At 37.8% G+C, this 20,223-nt stretch overlaps 1 protein-coding gene across 19 annotated transcripts in view; it reads right to left on the minus strand.

The window, feature by feature from the left end:
• The window catches only part of TENM3 (teneurin transmembrane protein 3), a 1,383,253-nt gene that overhangs the window by 283,692 nt on the left and 1,079,338 nt on the right, over positions 1–20,223 (minus strand). For 17 of the 19 annotated variants that reach the window (XM_072123399.1, XM_072123501.1, XM_072123484.1 and 14 more), the window contains one exon: positions 2,516–2,581. The exons of the other annotated variants lie outside the window; for them this stretch is intronic. In XM_072123399.1, the coding sequence (XP_071979500.1) occupies positions 2,516–2,581 (66 nt within the window). The remainder of the gene's footprint in view (positions 1–2,515; positions 2,582–20,223) is intronic. 19 annotated transcript variants of the gene reach the window in all.

Genomic DNA, 20,223 nt, shown 5'->3' on the forward strand with positions numbered 1-20,223 from the left:
TATTTCTATATATAACATACTTATACGTGGTTTCAAGTACAGGATATTCTTCCTATCTGGACTTTTAAAAAAACATTACATTAAGTTAATTTACATAAATACTCAGCAATACTCAGCAATGGGAGCAATGGGGTAAAAATTCCTAGAATGTAAAGTGTTCAGGATTATTTTTTCACACGTTTGACCTTTTATTTCTAATGCTTCTCCTCTTTCAATAAAAGACATTACACACATGCATAATCCCTTCCTAGGAAGCCACAGGCACTGTGCATTCACACTAGGTCACATAAAATGGCAGCAGGACTTTAATACAGTCAAAACACAATGTTTGGAGAAATATTGCAGTAACCATAGCAGCAGCTTTGTACTGACAATCCAATGCCCTTACCCAGAACAATAACTCTAACTCCGGCAATTGTGCTAATAATGTGATATAGAGCCATGCAAAACAACAGCAAGGCAATAGAAACAGTGGCGAAACATCAGAAATAAATCAATTAAATAAATAAACAACAAAAAGATTCTGTGAAAAAATCTAAACATTCATAAATCAATCGGAACATGTTTGTAGATCAGCCAAATCAGAACCGTGCCCACTACATGCTCGTATATGTGCAATTACTGTCCACAGGAAATGCATCGAGAGGCTTGAAAATCACTTCTGAGTCTGAAGCTCAGACTTTATCTGCAAGAGATTGTACAATTTATGTTGAAGTTACTCTACAGACAAAGGAAATCCACTACCAGAATCAAGCTTGATAAAATGGGGGCACTTATAGAGCTAGGATCACTAACTAGGGTAATCTTCTTATATATGTTATCAAATGAAATCAATTTTAAAAAATATGCTAATGAGTCGGAAAACTTCAGGTGGCGTTATCAGAGCCCCTCTGTACTGTAGCTATAGAGGAACACACAGGGGGGTTTACTAATTCTGGCGCAAGCACGACTATCGGCATCGGAGATCAGTCTCTGGAAAGCACACCCCAATGATTTAAAGTGGCGCATGGCTGTAAGTAAATAATGGGTAGACGGTAATAATCAGTCGTGCGCCATAAATATGCCGACATCAATGAGATATGTGCCAAAATGGACTACACCTTAATTTTGCTCTCTGACCATTTTTTCCTGGTCTATTGTGCGCCAAAAATAGTGCCTAAAAATGCCGACAAAATACACATAAATGTGACGGAAAATGTGGAAAAGTTAGGCCATGCCCACTTGTGGAAAAAAAGACGGAGGAGTCGGGATAGTCGGAAACATCTGTTCTTTCTGGCGCAAACTCATTATAAATGATCTGCAACAATTCTTCGCCCAAAAAAACCCAAAAGATCCTCCTGACATTTTTTTAGGCGCAGAGACGATAATACAGTGTGCCCCACAGTGTGAGATTGCAGCAGCCAAATTGATTGTTCATGGGAATTTAGTCTATTATAATAAAGTGCTTCTCTCTCACATATCTTGCCCTTTCCTATTCACCCTGAAGTCCATTTCAGCTGGACTAGATTTTACCACTACACCTCCAAGTCCAGCTCCCAGAGGTCTAAGGAGAGGAGAAGTGAAAAAGGAGAAACAAAGGCAGACATAGCTGCAGTGTATGGGAAGCAAGATCGTCTGTTCTCAAACCACCAGGTGTAGAACAGCTGAGAATGATTGATAGATCCTACAGAGGGGGGAACTGCTAAAAAATCAAGAATACAAGTAAAATAATGTCAATAAGTAGTTTTAATCCTGTTACGCATACACATTGTACGTAACATCTGTTTGGTGTCCTCTGACTGTGGTATACAGCTGATACAGGTATACTATCTTTGTGCCTTTCTGAAACAACTGAAGTGTGAATACAGCTTCACCTGGCTATGTTGTCACCCCAGTCCCTTTTCTGCAGCTGAGCTCTGGTTCATCGTTAGTTAACCCATTGTGACTGACAGCTGACCTTGGGTTGCTGGCTATAAAGGAGTCTGATCATTGATTTCCTGGTGTCATGACCTTTGGCTTGTGTGGTCAGACTATTCTACTGCCTTGTGATTTTGTACTGCATTTGCTCTCTTTGTTGTGACCTGGCTCTGGCGACTGTACCTATCATTTTGCACTGATTTTTATTTGGCTGTTTTGCACTTTGGCACGGGAAGGGATCGGCACCCAGTTACTGGCCACTTCTTAGGGTTGATCAAGTAAGCGGGTCGAGTGTGTCTGGTGGGTTAAGAATTAGGGCTTACTGTCTGTGTCTGTTTTCCTAGTCCCCCATTACACTGTAGTATTAATATTCATAAAAGTTAGGTAGGGTTTAACTGTTTAACTGTAGCCACCACAATCCAAAAATCCTAACCTTTCACCAATCATACTAAAGAGATTTGAAACATACTAAATGCATTTCCTATAAACAGCAATTTGCTGTTGTAGCTGTTGTAAGTGCATACATTTCAGGGAGTCTGCCTTGATCAAATACTTTCTGTGATAGTATCAATTATCAGCATTTTAAAGAGAAGCACATATAGGAACCAAAAAAACCTACCCAGAAAGCCGTTTTCACATTTTAGGTTGCGACTGTGCGTGGCGGGCTGCTTGCACTGCAACAAATCTAAAATAAGCAAAGAAGAAAAGTTTCAACTCTCACACATCAAACAGAAGTAAAAATGGCAAAACACTCAAAAAAATTACATCATTCAAATATCATCTCAGCTCTAGTCCCTGTCTCTGGAGGGAAAGCTCAGTAATAAAAGCCAACAGCAGTATCTTCTCCCAGGTGACAGTAGATACATGCATGCCATATAGCTTGTGTCTGATCTCTCCAGGACATAGGATTTGCATAAGAAATAGTCACAGCGGCTATACACTCCTGTACAGAGCACATTTATGCTAAGCATGGGTCAAAGGAATGAATTTATAAAGATTACAGCTTCAGGGCATAAATATAATAGCATAGGATTACAGCTCCAGTGCCCAGTGCAATCGCCAAGAAAAAATGTCATTCCCACAGGAAACCAAGAGAATATTCAGACTCCTTCATACAATAGGAAGCACAAATATGAGCATAATGGGAATTATAATAAAAAACTAGGAGAAACTACAAATTGCAATGAAGGTTAAAGTGGCTAGAATACAATATGCTGCAGTCCGGTATGGACGACCACTCCAATAAATTTCTATTTATTACATCTCCTCTCATCCTAAAACTAAGAAGGCTAGCCAAATCCAGAATATAGCACCCCCATTATTCAATCAGTGGCGGCACACACACTTTTCTTTACTTAAGCATAAAACTGAGGTTTGATGACCTTTAAGGAGGTCTATGAATGGCTACTTCCTTCAGGAAACATGACCACTCTAGTAATGGGCTGAGAAAGGTATTACAGTTTATACTAGAAAAAAAGGATTAGGAGTAAATGAGTAATATTACTCCTTCCAATTGACACAAGTAGCTGGAGCTGGTGGGATCGGATCAGGGTTCCTTGGCTAACTGGGGTATACTAGTCATTATAACTTTCATTTTGTTTTACTGGACCCCTTTCACTCTCTATCCACAGGATAGGTCACGTGTCTAATCACATGGGATTCAAACTAGGTCAATTCCAGGGATCCAGGAAATAGGAGTTCAAATGTTCCCTTGAGTATGTTCATAATGTTCTGGGTCTTCTTTTCAATTCTATGGGGTTGCCAGGACATTAAGCTTGCTCAGTCCCATAGAAGTAAATGGATTACAGTCAACAGTTCTCCAGCACATTATTTGGTGCGTCTGGTTGGTCCCAACAGTCAGAATTCTGGTTATCTGACACAAATACAGTGTGGGGGTCATTTACTAAGGGCCCGATTCGCGTTTTCCCGACGTGTTACCCGAATATTTCCGATTTGCGCCGTTTTTCCCTGTATTGCCCCGGGTTTTTGGCGCACGCGATTGGAGTCGCGATCGACTGCCCTCACTGCAAAAGATTTCGAAGGTCCTGTTCTTGATGGCTTTAAGGTAGGTTCACTCACTTCTGAAGGACATCTTCAGGGTGAGCTACACTCACCGCTGATGTCTGACGGGTCGCAAGCAACACTCATGGCCCTTAAGTTGTGGTACAAGAATTCTTGTTCATGTGTATGAGGCCTTACCCAGGCTAAGGGTCAAGAGTCTCTTCAATGCAGCGGGAATACCAGAAACAACCCATGTACGGAAATAATGCTAGTAATAAGTTAGTATCTGCGCTTTGCTACCTTACAAGCCACACAATAAGGATTTTGCAGAATAATTCCATGATAATACACTCTATTGTTAAATAAAATACTGTTTGCTGAAATTATGTGTAACATTAGCGAATAGCGAGTTATATGCAGTTTTATTTTCATTTTTTTTAAACTTAATTATGTAAATGATTCTTGGTGAATAAGTTCAATTATAATTTCAAATACTTCACGTTAATTATATTGATGATAATAACGGTAAAGCGACTTTCTGCATTGCACAACGTGACATTCTAAAAATGGATCCCTCCACCTACATACCGAGAAAATATCTATTTTGTGACCTAATGTTGATACTACAATAAGTCACATCACTCATCACCAGGATAATATACATAGAAGCACGGCTTATCATTCTCTAGGAGATGGAGAATCTAATTACTATAGTAAGTCAGAAGAAAACTTCATGTCAAAGGTGGCTGTTAACATTTATGCGTGTACATAAGTAGAGGTATGTAAACGAGAAACAATTAAAACTACAATTTTTATGTAAAAATCTGCGATTTCAACTTTCCACAATAGTATAAGGGAATATTGGTAAATTATAAGGTCTCTGCCTGTCACTTTCCACGCAAATTTCAGAATGAATATTAATAAGCATTCATGGCCGCTTATTGTTGTAAGCAATCAGTTATTAATTGTCATATATAATTCATGGTTTAAAGCACTCATTTATTATTGATGTCCTTTCTTCATATTTAATACATAAATAATTCAGATCTATGCATTCTATTGTTTTTGTTTTGATCACTGATAAATGTCATTATTTATTGGCAAAAGATCATCCCCTCCCAGCCCCGCTGAGTTCAGAAAAAAAATAAAAGGTGGTCAAACAGTGAAAAAATGCAAAGATATAATGTATACAGAGATAAACTGTGCTTCTATATTAACTGCAATGCATAGCAAATCTGTTCCTCAATGATCCTCACCTCAAGGCTAGCGGAATACGCTGCATGCCGTCCGATTTTGGAAATGAGAGCACACGCCTGCACTAATTGCAATGCTTTTAATGGATCGTTGCCCACAATCATAATTTTTTTCAGACTGTGTGACACATCTTTCAAAAAGTAGAGTATGTCCTAGTGAAAAATGTCACCACACTCATGGACTATAGTTTATGAGGATCCACCAAAAACGGAAGCCAGAGAAAGTCAAATAGGCTATGAAAAATGGACATTAGCCTTTGTCAATTAGCTCTCCAAGGGTTATTTTGGCCGTGTTCATTTTCAGCCTGAAGGTGTATTCAGTTCCATCCAGGTAGTTTTCATACTATCTTCAGGATAGGTCATCAATATTCAGCCAGTCTGGGCTGAACGAGCACCAATAAGTTGTCTCAACCTATATTTCAAGCGAATAGGAGCAGAGCATGGTCACGATAAAATGCCAAATGCTAATTTTTTTTGCATAGTCTCAAGATGGACCAGATTTGTTAAAGGCCTAATAATATGACATGTTATAGTTACTAGATTTACTAAAATCACACGATATATGATGGTTATTTTTGGCCTTATACTGATTCAGTCATTCTACATTAGCAATATTGTGTGACCATATTGTATGACAATATTGTATGTTTTGTGCCCATTTGTGCCCATCATTGTCCCCATTGTGCGTAGTGATTTCATTTGTATGTGTCTATATAAAAAACATGCCCAAAGAAGGCCAAGCAATTCCGAAAGCTTGCTTATAACATCTTATATTTCAGTTAGCTATTAAAAGGTATCACAATCTCAAGTAGGTTACTTTACTGCAACTGGATTTTATTATATGTATGTGTTTTTGAGCATAGCTAAAAAGGTAAAGATAGATAGCTAAAAAATCAATTTAAGCCATTTTATATTCTGAGTACACAGGTGTAAACAAATGGTTAAACTGTACCGTAATGACAAATAAGAACATAGGGATCTCATTGAATGTGCAAGGTACTTAAAACCAGACAAATGGCTCTATAAAAAACATTTGTGCGTTGACCTGTGTCTAAGGAAGCCTTGGCATCATCCATCAATTACCTGATGCCAAGGAAATAGTTGATCACAAAATGCCTCTAAAAAGTTCCTACCAGCCCTTAAATGTTATGTTCTTCATGAATTTTCATGGAGGCACTTTCCTTGTATCCTCTTTGTCTTTTGTTGCTTTTAGATGCCTCTTAGACTTTTTAACCTTGAGGTTACGGTAGAACAATGTTGGAGAAAGGGGGCGCAGAGGTTAACAAAAAGGCCAAATCTTATTGGTACTTATTTTGACTGAATAGGTAAAAACACTTTACAACATGTTCTCTTCCACTAGAACACAGTCCTTACAAACAACAGCTGGAAAACATCATCTTATTAAATCATGTAATCATGTAGTGGAAAAGTACAACAGTCAAGAAGAATTTGTCCACCTCCAACCGGAAAGTTAAACTTTTTTTTTAATTATATGATACTTTTCCAGTTCCCATGAAACTGGGGCCTATAAAATTATATCCAGTTCATAGTATGAACGTAGCAGAAAGATACAGTGACTTAAAGCTACTGAACCCAATACAAGATTTATCATGAGCTAACTAGCACATGCTATTTATAATACTTGTGTCTTCCAATGGAATGACTTTTGGGTTCTCATGGACCTATGTGTACCTGTCACCTCTACATCATATCAAAGTGGGAGATTCTATAAAAGCTATGGAGCTTCCAGCTTCGACTGTCATTAAGAACAGATTCCTCCTTCCCTTCACATATACATATTTGCTAGGTTGGCCAAATCATTCATCTGATCTGTATGGTGAGAAGTAAAGCTCTACCAGACTTATCTCATTTTCCTTAGGGACTGTTGAAATTATTATTTTTTAATTCTGCAAATTGCAGGTTACATTGGAAAAAATGGTCTAATGCGTATGGCCCCAAAAAAGGAAGAGGGGCTAATGTTGTGTTGTCCTTGATAAACTGATTAAGCATTGATGTGGTTAGTCTTCTTTTATCAAAATTGCATATTTTCCATCAACATTTGACTTCTAAAAATCCAGTTTAAATAACAATATATAAAAGTCTGTCTACCTTACTAATATGGTCATTCTGTTACATCGTCTAAAGGATGTATACCAATATAAAATACTCTCATGGATTCAGGGTCTCTATGGGTTTAGAAAATGCAGGGTAACGATCAAAGCTTTACTTTCATGGGTACGAAGCAGATCATCTTACATGGTCTTGTGTTGGAAAATGTTCTTTGAGGAACAAACACTCGGCTTTAAGATGATTGATTATTGTTATCCATCAGCTACATGCAATCTAGTTATGCAGTCAAACTGCTCCATGCATGATTCATCGTTTCATATACTTACCTGGTTGAGGTTGAAAAACTGAAAAAAAAACTTCTTAGGAAAGAATAAATCCAGATTAATGGATTTAGTATTCTATGCACAGAGAAGCAATGTCTACCTATAACACATAAGTAATCTAAACATCTCCCAGTTGGCCTAAGTGCTGTATGTGCACAGAGCGTAATCCATGAATTTATTTTCCAGTCCTTGTAAAGTAATTGTAGAAACCACTAAATAACAGAAACTCGTTTAAAACAACAGCGTGCAGCATGCCACAAACTGAGAGTACGCTCAAAGAAACTAGTTATCCTAATCTTTTTGAAATACATGGAAGGAACCTTTAATTTTCTGTTTTCTCTTTCGTACTACGTGTTCCAGTACTCGATTCCCGTGTTGTGCGCGCAGCGGCATTAACAGAATTAACGACAGTAAATAATCATTGATTCTCACACACAGTGAAGATACTCCCGGAGGAAAAGGGAAAATTTGCTGGACATACGTCTCATTACAGTCAGCGGGCAATTTCTTTTTCAAGGCTGGAGCAAAGCTTATCAGCTGTCTCGGCCCATGTGGTGTAAATGTTTTTCCCCAAGAAACAACTGTAGAAAAGTGGAAGCCTTAATTGAAAGTCTCCAGACTGATCGCTGCTGTTGGAATCCCAGATTGTGATGGCAAACCTCGTGAAAAGACATATGTGTCTATATCCAGGTCAATAGTGAAGATGTTTTCTCCGTAGAGCAAACACTTCAATGGGAAATCACAAGGCGGCAGATGTGAACGCTCAGAGAATGTATTAATCTACAGCACCAAGAAGAGGCTCCATCCGGAATAGACTATTAATCTTCACCAAATTAAATATTTGTTATTTCCCTCAAAAACATAACCATTGTGCTACCAGCCGAGCCTGCAGCAGGACACGCGGTATATTCATCATCCTGCATAAACACTATTCTTTATTGTAACAAATTTTTAGGAAAATAACAATATTAATTATGTGAATTGATAACCACAGCCATACGTAATAAAAAATCCAGTGAGATTACATGCTGTAAACCATCTGTTGGTTCAATAGAGAAACAATAAAAATACTTCCTTATTTACTTTCCTCTTCATTTTTCTTTCATTGAATGTTTAATTATGCCACTTATTTGTAATTGTGTCGTATGAGGAATTTCTTCCATCTTGGTCTTTGATTATGAACATAGAGTGTCCTACTAATCTGGCATCCATAATGATTTATAGATGTATTCTTACTTTATTTATTTTATTCTTTAGGGTACCATGTATTTATTATTGTGCATTATTATTAAACTAATCACAACGTATTACCTAGCTACTGAGTGGCCTTACATGTCACAACCTTAAGATGAATGGCCGTGGTGCCATCACTGCTGCGACCATGACCAGTTCATATGGGACACTCCATGCTTGAGGACTGAAATAAGGAAATGTTCATTTAAAATGTCCATTGATCTCAACTAAATACAATAGGACCTTTTGTGTTTTCGAGGACTATAATTGGTTATATACTAAAATCAGTTTTCAAGCACAAGGATTGGTGGGACCATACTAAAATAATAAACCTAGGCAAAGGGAGCAGCTGTCTATTGCAGCTTATGTTTGGAGTTTGTTAATTTCACTCTGATTTTTCGTCACTGTACGATACACAGTCCGTACATTCAGTGTCGGACTGGCCCATTAGGGGATTCTAACACTATACAATGGGCCCCAAAAATGTAGCAGAAGACAAATTTGTTCGGAATTGAATGGAATGCTCATTTAACATTATTAGTCTATTTCATATAGGTTGATTTAAAAATATTATAGATTATTAAATCTTATCTTATTGATGATAAAGCCTACATGGAAATTTTATGGTTAGAGGGTGGGCCCTCAAGATTGGCATCTTTGATAGGCCCATCATATGCCGGTTCGACATTGAGTACACTCCTCTACTACTGCGGCTCTACTTCAAAAAAACAGTTAAGCAGGACACCGGAAAAGCAAAAATATGAACTTATTTCACCCCAACAAACTTTATAACAAAATCTGACATAGTGACAGCCATGCTAGTGCAGCTTCTGGTAAAAAGTAGGCATGGCTGTCAACAGACTTGAAAGCTTATGATAAGTTTGACTGGTTCCATTAGCATCTTGGGAAGACAAGGAATATCTAGTTCTCCATGACATACCTGCCACTGAGATTATTTATGACACAAGCCAGGGCTATCAGAGCAGCCGGTAGAATTACTCCACAGATTAATTAGATGAAGCAGATATAAAAGCCCTGCTATAAACACAATTGATAGTTAAAATTTAGTAATCTAGAACAGAAAAATTAGTAGCTTGCAGGCGCATGATAAATAATTGGCTGCCAAAAGATGCCTGCACTATAATAGAGGAGCGGATATACAGCTGCAGGGACGGGGCTGATTAGAATTCAAGATTGAGCCAAAAAAAGCAGTAATACGGTACATAGGCGATAACAAAGCAACATATACAATGTCATAATGTGGTGAGAATAATGCATAACCTCATAAGAAGGTCAGACGTTCATATCTTACCATGCTCTAGGAAGCTTTCGCTGGCTGTGACAGCACACGCAGGTTTCTAGCGATACGTTGATAGATATTACCAGATTATATGCAGGTTCCATAGCAGATTAGTCTGATTTGTAGGTTGTAAAAATAAATAAGTATATGTTTCTGTTCTGCTAAGGCTAGAGGTAAAATTTATTGTGGTTGTGTGGTCTCTCGGATATGCAGACCAGCAAATCAAAGTTATTGGGAATCTGGAGACTTTATTTCTAGAACCTGAAAATCCGGGATCATAGATACAATGTATCATGAGAAAATACAAGAGCATTCCACACAGATAAAAAGATATGAAAAGCTGAAAAATAGCAGTTTATTGGAAAAAAATGGGCATAGATTTAACTTGGAGAGAATAATATACACTATATTATTATTACTATTACTACAGGAAGAAAAGTATTCATGGCTTCATTTTGTAGATGGATGTATTGGAGATTAGCATTCCAAAACATCATCACTTATGAGAGAACAAAAGATTACAAGAAATGACAAACCATAAATCTAAACTAAAAACTTTAACCCCTATTGTCCCTGATTAGCAATGGGATCCAAAAATTGAGCTATGAAGCAAGAAGTACAAGGGCTGATCCCGATAACGGTTCCTTACTTAGATATGTCTCATGCACACACAGCAGAACACTGTACATGAAACCATAATGTTGACATTGATTACTATTATTCAACATCTTTTGAAAAGCTACAGCCTTGTAGTGATGTTGTCCCAGGGTCTGCATGTTCTCTCTGTGTTTACGGGTGTTTCCTCTGGGTTCTCCGGTTTCCTCCCACACTCCAAATCATACTGGTAGGTTGATTAGGTTGTGAGCCCCATTGGGGACAGGGACCGGTTTGGCAAGATCTGTGCTGCACTGTGTAATCTGTGTGCGCTATATAGATATTTATTATTACTATTATTATTCCTCCCAAATCTTCTATACAAAGATATATTGGTCTATGTAGAGGATGGGGTGGAGTGGCATCAACATTTTACCAGTGCATGTGCTTGGCCACCTTTGTAAAGCACAGATTATCATTAGTGTCTGATGTATATCTTATCCAACACAGAACCCTTTACATTCCCTCTGAAGGGAGTTTTTGAACCCTAAAATGTGTTGTGTTTCCAGACGATGAAAATAAAGAATCAGCTGTTTCTCAAGTTCCTGTAACCATTTACTGCACCTGAATTTCACTTCCAGCTTTATATGGAGACATTACGGGTTATTTCGCATAAGGCCTTATGTAAAGGAAATCTACCTCCAGGATGAAGGATTGTAAGCCAAGCACACTTACCTGCCGCTGTGTGCCCTCTCTAGCAGGATCTGCTCTTCTATTACCTTTATATGCTCTGGTTTTTGCAAAGCTTTACAATTTGTGGAAATGAGCCTGAGGGGCTCCAGGCTCTGCCACTGCTAATTGAGCCCCTCCGACTCATCTGCATTTAAAAACCTTTTATAATAAAAGGAAGGGCATAAAAAGCTAAAAAAGACCAGATCCTGCCAGAGGGGGGACACACCAGCATGTAAGTGTGCTTGGTTTACAATCCTTCATCCTGGTGGAGGTAGTTCTTTGAAGGTAGTCTAGTTCTTACAAAGAACACTAATGTGCCTGTAATGTCAACATTACAGAAAATTATAAAATTCTATAAATTTTGTCAGGTCCTATGAAATAATTATTATTATATCATGGAGCCCGTATTGTACGATTCTCAATAAATGATGGATACCCGATACAGGAGATTAGGGTGAGTAAATATGTTTTATATTTTTAATACTTAACTCTTTTTGTTCCTTTGGTAATCTGCCGCAGAGCACAAAATATTTGCTTTTTGACGATGAACACTAATTATTTGTATGAAAGGACAAAAAACCTCCCATATCCACCTTGTGCATACAAAGTCTTAGGCACTTGCAAGAGCGTAACTAGCAGGCAAACATTTCATGATATGCTATACTTAAAGGTGACATTAATGTGTTTACTTTTGATTGGAATAAAAGTTGTCTGGACCTGACCTACTTTGAAACACATCATGTAACCCCCATGCACTGAACATGTTAACACACACGGTGGAGGCTGCGGGCAATAACATCGCTCTGGAACTCTTGACACTGCTGAAGCAGCAGACCTAAAACTACAGGCTCTTAAAATGTCTTTCTAAGGACTTGTTTAAGCCTGAACAGACAACCCTTGCAAGCCCAGGAAAAACACAATATACATAGGCAGCTGAAATCAAATGTACCCTTTAACTCATCCCAGGTCTGACATCAAAGTCTGTGTGCATCTCGAAAAATTGTATTATACATTTTATGTATAGCTACATTAGCAATCTGTCATTTCTAGTTAACAGATTTAAGTAACAGTCTATAAATCAGCTTCTATTACAACAGATTACAATACCATATCTTGATACATATCAACAGTCCTGAATTCCCTAGAGCAGTCCACAATTTTCAATATCAATCCTAGCAAATTTACAGTATGGAAAGTGGTGGAGTGTAACCATACACCACCCAATAGGGCCATTTGGTTGCCCATGCTAAATGGTGTCTTGGAAGCAGGACTTAAAGGGATATGCAGGTTAAATTCAGTTGCATTGTGTGGATAGAGGTTAACTTGCTGACCATGAGTCCCCCATCAATCGTGTGAATGGGTGCCCTTAAATGAATGGAGCAGTAGTTTTCTATGCTCGACTCACTGCTTTGGCTCAGCATTCCTATGAATACATAGTGGCTAAGCATGAGCAATCGGCTGCTCCTTTCATTTGAGGGCACAAGAGACCCCATTATCATTGTTGGTGGGGGGATCTCATGGGTTGTAGAACTAGATGTAACTGTAATACCTTTTTGATTGTCTCTAGGAAATGTTTGTAAGTATGTACCTCAAGTGCAAAACACACACCTGTTCATTGGCCATCAAAATCATTTCTCAACCCACTGTTAAGTATAGATGTTCTGTATATAGAAATAATGTATTAATATTTACAGGCAATAAACTGACCCAGCAGATGACATAAAATTGCCCAAATAACCAGGCTGCTCTCTAATGCTTTTTGCATTCGGCTTCTCTTGAGCTGGTGAAATTATAATGTAGTCGATTGACAGATCAGTGTATGTTTTGACACCCCCAGCTGTTTAAGGGGGGACGTTTGGAGTAATACATAGACATATGAATAAGCATTTCACTTCAATGTTGCTAGGGTACTGGAACATTTATATGTAATATCACATTAACCTGCTGTGAAATAATAGTAGGCTTTTTCTTACATTTTTCTAGTGTTATTTTGGTTATGAGCAAAACTGATTTATTCTTAATGGTTAATAATGTATATTTACAGAACACTGAGAACTTTTCTATAGAAGGTGCCATCATTTTCAATTATTACAATGACATTATCCTACACATTCCATTGTTACATAAAAAAGCTTATTAAACATAGAAAATGATTTCATCCATTTAAATGGAAGAAGCGTGGGATGACGTCTATTTATGCTTGATATTGAGGATATAAGCAGTAATCATAGCTTGCAAAACACATTATTAAAAGGTATATTTAGTTCTTGAGGGTAAATAAGTGAGGATACAGGTCAATATTGACTAATAATGTATAATAATAATGTCTGGCAAATGTTTCCCATGTCCCATAGTAGTAATGACTATGAAATTTAATTAGCACAGGATATAAATATTATATATATATATATATATATATATATATATATATATATACATATCCAATGTCAAAGTACCCTTATAGAGCTATGAAAAACTGCAAAAAGAGGAAAATAAATAAATTAATACAAAAAATTTAAAAAAAATAAAGATTTTACTTTATTTCAGTAAAAAATTTTTTGTAGCTATCTCATACATACATACATATAGAATAAATAAAAACAAATAGCAAGGGTAGACAGGATGCTCTCCTTAAAGGGAACCTACCACCCCGATTCTACCTATAAAGGTAGAAGGGGTGGTAGGTGGATGGATGGGACGTTCGGATAGCCCTTTTTTGGGCTAATCCTCACGTCCTGGGTGTCTTTTAGAAAACTTTATTACATGTATATGCTAATTTTTTAATGCGGCTACTGGGGCGTGGAGTAGCCGGACATGAGGCTACTAGTCGCGGCTACTCCACGCCCCAGTAGCCTCTTTACTCCGCCTACCAGGTAATCTTCGGCGCGCAGCTCCTGGTAGCTGCGCGCCCTCGTCCGGGTCCCTTCGGCTGTGCGGCCGCGGCTCCAGGGACGGAACCACTGCGCATGCGCAGTAGCCAGGGGGCTCGGACGAGGGCGCGCAGCTACCAGGAGCTGCACGCCGAAGATTAACTGGTGGGCGGAGTAAAGAGGCTACTGGGGCGTGGAGTAGCCGCGACTAGTAGCCTCATGTCCGGCTACTCCACGCCCCAGTAGCCGCATAAAAAAATTAGCATATACATGTAATAAAGTTTTCTAAAAGACACCCGGGACGTGAGGATTAGCCCAAAAAAGGGCTATCCTCACGTCCCATCCATCCACCTACCACCTCTTCTACCTTTATAGGTAGAATCGGGGTGGTAGGTGCCCTTTAAGGCTAAGTTCACACTACTGCCAACGGATGATAAACTGAAATAAACTTAACATAACTAAAGAAATGTCAGTTACTGAGCACTCATCGATCTGTATCTAATGTCTATACAATGTATATCAAACTCTTCTATGTATCTCTTCTATCATCCATCTATCTATCATCTATCTATCACCTATCTATCATCTATCTATCTATTTTTCTTTATGTCTATATATAGAAAAACAGGTTGGGGAACGGCACTGAGCTGATAAGATCTAGTCCAAACCAAACAAGTGCCACCTTTTCTGTCTCCAACCAATCAAAACATGCAATGAACTGGATGGAAGCAGGACTCCTTGCAAAACTGAAGCTTTCTTTATTTACCTGTGCCCTAATGTACAAAAACACAAAGTTTTACAACCTTCATGGAGCCATTTATAAGGGTGTGTAAAAATATATATATATGTACTATCTCTCTCTATATACACAGTATACATATATATTTAAAAAAAAATGGTAATAACTGAAAGAAAAAAGTGGATACTGTTTCTAACTATCTGTTAATTGAATTCAATGTAAAAATTCTTATGCAGGCTTTTAAAAAAAAAAAAAAAAGAAAAAAAAAGGAAAAAAAAATACTGCAGTCACTGTAATTTTTTTCCATAAAATAAAACCCATTGATAACAGATACCCGCCATAACATAACTGAACATAACAGATGGCATAACTTCTACATTGATGTCAATGTGATTTTTAATTGATATTTTAAACCTTAGTTTTTTTTACTAAGGTAAATAACAGAGGTTTGAATGGTAATGTGAACTGCGTCTAATGCTCCAAGAGTCCAATTATATAGAAAATGATCAAGGCAGCACTCCTGGATTGTGGTGATTATTTCACCTCCTGCACCGTTTCAGGTGCGATGCAGCCTCTGTCAGGTACGGAAGTGCTGTACATAAAGGGTAGACATGGATGTGTTGGGTAAGTGTGTAATGCCTCTGTTCCAGGATCCTAGAGAGAGGTCGGTCCACAAGGAGATATGTAAAAAAGAAATTGAGGTTTACTATGATGGATGGAGATCTGCCTTGGTCATTTTCGATAGTTATCACTTTTAGAAGGCGATCACAATGATGCAGTACAATCCCTTTACTGTGATTTTCATGGGCAGACTCTGGACTGGTCCCTTAACTGTTTCATTTCTGCAATGTACTCATCACCAATAAGCGATAATAGAAGCAGTAAATCTCTGTCACAGAACATTTCAGTAGACAAAGAGTTAACTTGAAGCTATTGCTGACCTGTAGGAATTTTATTTTTAGCAATTTTTAAATAACAAAAAAAAAGTCCAGTGTAATGGAATGGCTAAGCATAATCCTCAATATACCGGCTTCCTCCTGAATAAAACCTCTTGCTATAGTCATAAGCGGAGCAGTGACCAGCGTATAATAACATATTAAATGCCAAGGTGATTGTAAAACATGCTGTGCCCTTGCTTTCTTCCAGAAACATACAGTATTTCTTGAAGGTGCCTCCAGGCAGGTCAGCTCCGCTCTAGTACTGCCTTCACGGTAGGCCAAGAATCCCGGATGGACCTCCCTGGTGGGCTCAGGGAGGTAGAATGTGGTATATTTTACCATTTTTATTTATAATAGGTTCTGGCAAACCCACACAATGCTGATAAACATACAGTATACTAAGATCAGTAGTTTAAAATAAAATTAAATAATTTAGCCATTCTTTCTAAATAAGAAATAGTTTTCGACAATGTAAAGATATCTTTAAGGTACTGAAACCTCCAAACTTGTGACTTAAAGTCAAAGATATACAGGTGATCCCCCGACTTACAGACAACCGCTAGTTACAGACGTGCCTCTCCGCCCACTGTGACCTCTGGTGAAGCTCTCTGGATGCTTTACTATAGTCCCAGACTGCAATGATCAGCTGTAAGGTGTCTGTAATGAAGTTTTATTGATAATCCTTGATTCCATTACAGCAAAAATTTTTAAAACTCCAAAATTTGTGTGTCTGGAGCTACAGTTATAAAATATACAGTTTCGACTTACATACAAATTCAACTTAAGAACAAACCTATGGACCCTATCTTTTATGTAACCCGGGGACTGCCTGTATTTGTGACTTTTGATGTATATCAAATGAGATTAGACTTAGGCTAATTTTAAGCTAAGGCAAACAATTTAATGATAAAAAACAAAGTAACTTGTAAAATACTCCAAAGGTACTTTGGTGGAATGAGTGGTCTTCAAGGAGTCCTCAGTGGTCTTGTGCTATACATGTAGGCATCATAGGTGAGGAAATTAATGGTCTAAGGTATTCACATGTACATGTATGACAGGTAATCACCCCTAGAGGGGTTTATTTTGTTGTTTTATCACATTATGGACAACCCTTTAGAGGTTTAAGCTTTGTTATCATTCTGATTTTTGGGATACCAACAGAGATAGCCAAGCACTGTGCTCAACAATTTCTTACGTTCCTATAGAATTGAGTGGTAGAGGAATAGTGGTAAGACAAGTTTAACCTGTCACCTTAGATTTAGACCCTGTTCTCATGTACTGCAGGGGTCCATTGGCATGATCACTGGTGGTCCCAGCAGTCAGATTTTCACCCATCAGATTGTTGTACCTTATCCTGTGGATAGTGGATAAAAATAACAATCTAGGGAATATCAATCTGTTCTAATCAACTCTCCAAGAGATATATCCAATCCTGTGGATAGGGGATAACAATCAAAGTTGGTAGAACTGAAAGTCCTTTAATTTTTCACAGTCAGATTTGGGAATGAATAGATATGACCAAACAACTTTACACATTTCAGTTCATACACCATAAATCCAGTCTAGACGGTACTTCGGCCATTATTGAACAGCTTCTCTTTTTACAGGAAACGTGTGCATTTATTTACTTTCCCTTATACTCTGGAGCCATCATAAACCTCGTAAATGACCGTTCTTCCGCAGACACATCAGTAGCTCTGGTGATAATTAAGACTGGGTCAACAGAATAAATAGGTGTTAATTAGGGAAGTCGTACATTTGTGACCTGTTGGCTTCCCTCTTGGACTGATCTTGAGAAGCAGCAGGAAAAATCAGATTCTCCACAGGATTTCTCAGTAAGGGTACGGAAGAGTGTCTATACTTCCCTGTAAGACCACTTCAGACATTTCATGGTTCCTGACTGTGTGGAGTTTAACTGCCAAGTCTCAATCTCAATTTAATCAATGTTAAGTACATTAGTATTCATGACATTATCTTATTACAATGGACTGGCCCACTAAGAACTTTTAGGAGCTAACATACATGAATGTAAAGAAGCTCAAATACATTCCACAAAAAGTTGACGAACAAGACAATATCAACCATAATGAATATCCATTTAGCATTTACAAAGTCATAGTTTGCAAAAAGTCATTTTTGATTTTTATAACAAAATCCTTCCACAATGTTCCCAGAAAGATTATTTACCATTCACCCATTTTTGACGAGCATTGAGGTTGTTTACAAGGACAGAAACAGCGATGGTCAAATTTTGTGTCATCAAGCTCAAGAACTTAAACTGCAGTGGATAATATTTTTGTGCCTGTTAACCCTGATAGAAGTGGCACTAGAGAAGTCTAGAAGCCACTTACCGTACTTCTCCATCAAAACCTTAATTTAGTCGTGTTGAACAGTAAGAGAAGTATCCAGTACAGACTTTTGTTTATAGTTGAATAAAGAGCAATTCTCCAATACTGACTTGGTTAAGAGGTTGTCTGAATGGGGAAACTAAACAATCTATACCGTTCTACACCATCCAGTTCTGGAGTCATTTCTAACTGAAATACCATTAGACCATTTTTAGGGACTTTTCAGATTTATCCAAAAAAGTAGAGTGGTCTCAGGAAAAGGTATTGTGGCCTTGACTAGGCACCATAAAACTACTCCACAGGGGCTTAACTAGGAGACAGGACCCCAAAGCAGACTTCTAAATGGGACCCACTTCCCCCTTAAAAAATATACATATTTGTATAATCACACAGCATATCCACATCAAATACACAAATACAGCATAAACATACATACAGTAAATACACACCATATATACATCCTATACAGATATATACAGTATATACACAGCACACACATACACCCAATACTGCAGACACTAGGGCCTCCTGGCACTGTGGGTCCCAAAGCAGCTGCTATGGTTGCTACCTGCCCCTGCTACTCCACTATTACCATCTAGTGTGGTTTATCTGGAACAGAATAAAACTGGGTAGTCTAACTCTGTACTGGTCTATTCACCAATACTTTATGAAATCTCCCTCAATATGTAGGTCAGCTCTCATTCTGCACCAGTCTAATCACAAAGGTAATGCAGGAACATGCACGAGGTCCAACTCCTATAACCCCATCATGTACCTTCATTGTGTGCTGCCAGTAGAGACCAAGTTACACAGGGTGGTGTGCTGCCAGGGAATGATGATTTTCTATCCAATGGAAATCAAGAAATTAACTGATGAATCAACTGACTCATTGGGTGATCTCCACATTATTACATTGTGTTATTATCAGGAACAAATATTTGTGTAAGCATTCGTTCCTACTAATTGAACAAAATGATGAAACATCAAGCTCAAAAATGAATAGGGTTCAATTCTTGTACTTCCAACATGCTTTATTTTATCATTCAATATCATGTACACTATACAATGCATTGTGCTTAGGATCAGTTTTCAATCCTTACTAGAGATGATCATATCTATAGGTTGGCTTGTAGATTCAGGCACTGAATTGAATCCTTATCTCGCCGTATTTACTTTGGAGATTCATCTCATAGCTTAGAGAGAAGGACGGGTGTGGGAAAATTATAAAACTTTCTTAAAATATTAACAAATCAAGATAAAAAATTGTGTTTTAGAGGACTAGAGGAGGTTATATACCAATTTCCAGGAGAATTGGTTTGAAACTATTCAATTCAAACACAAACCAAAGATTTTGAAAAAATTGACAAAGCTTCTTCAATTCAAATTGCTCAACTGTAATAAACTTCCGTGAGAAATTAAAAAAATTATTCAAACCAGTTGCAAAGGGACACGTAATTAGAAGGCAGATTTCTATATATGCTACAAAAGGTTCAGGTACACTGCATAAAAGTATCTCATACTGTGATACAGTGTTGGCTATCGACCATCTCACGTAGGAGATCCCATAACAGTAATAGTTGGTAATTATTGATATATCAACTATGAACCTTGTTGGATCTCCTACATGAGATGGTCTCTAGCTGACAATAACAGTATGAGATACTTTTATGGAGTTTAACTTTACCTGTCATAGCAAATACAGGAATCCACCCTCTAATGGGTGGGAAAGCGCACTCAATATTGTACACATGGATCATATACCTTCCCTATGTAACTGGACTATATCAGCTCATACATACTGTGATATTTTAGCCCCCTGCTTGGTACTTTTAATTGTTAACTTTCATATTTTACATTAAATTGTATGTATGTCACGTTCGCTTAGTTTACACATCTTATTGTAGAGTTTGACAGAGACTTAAAACA

This window comes from Engystomops pustulosus, chromosome 1 (genome assembly GCF_040894005.1).
Source record: "Engystomops pustulosus chromosome 1, aEngPut4.maternal, whole genome shotgun sequence".
Taxonomy (NCBI): Eukaryota; Metazoa; Chordata; class Amphibia; order Anura; family Leptodactylidae; genus Engystomops; species Engystomops pustulosus.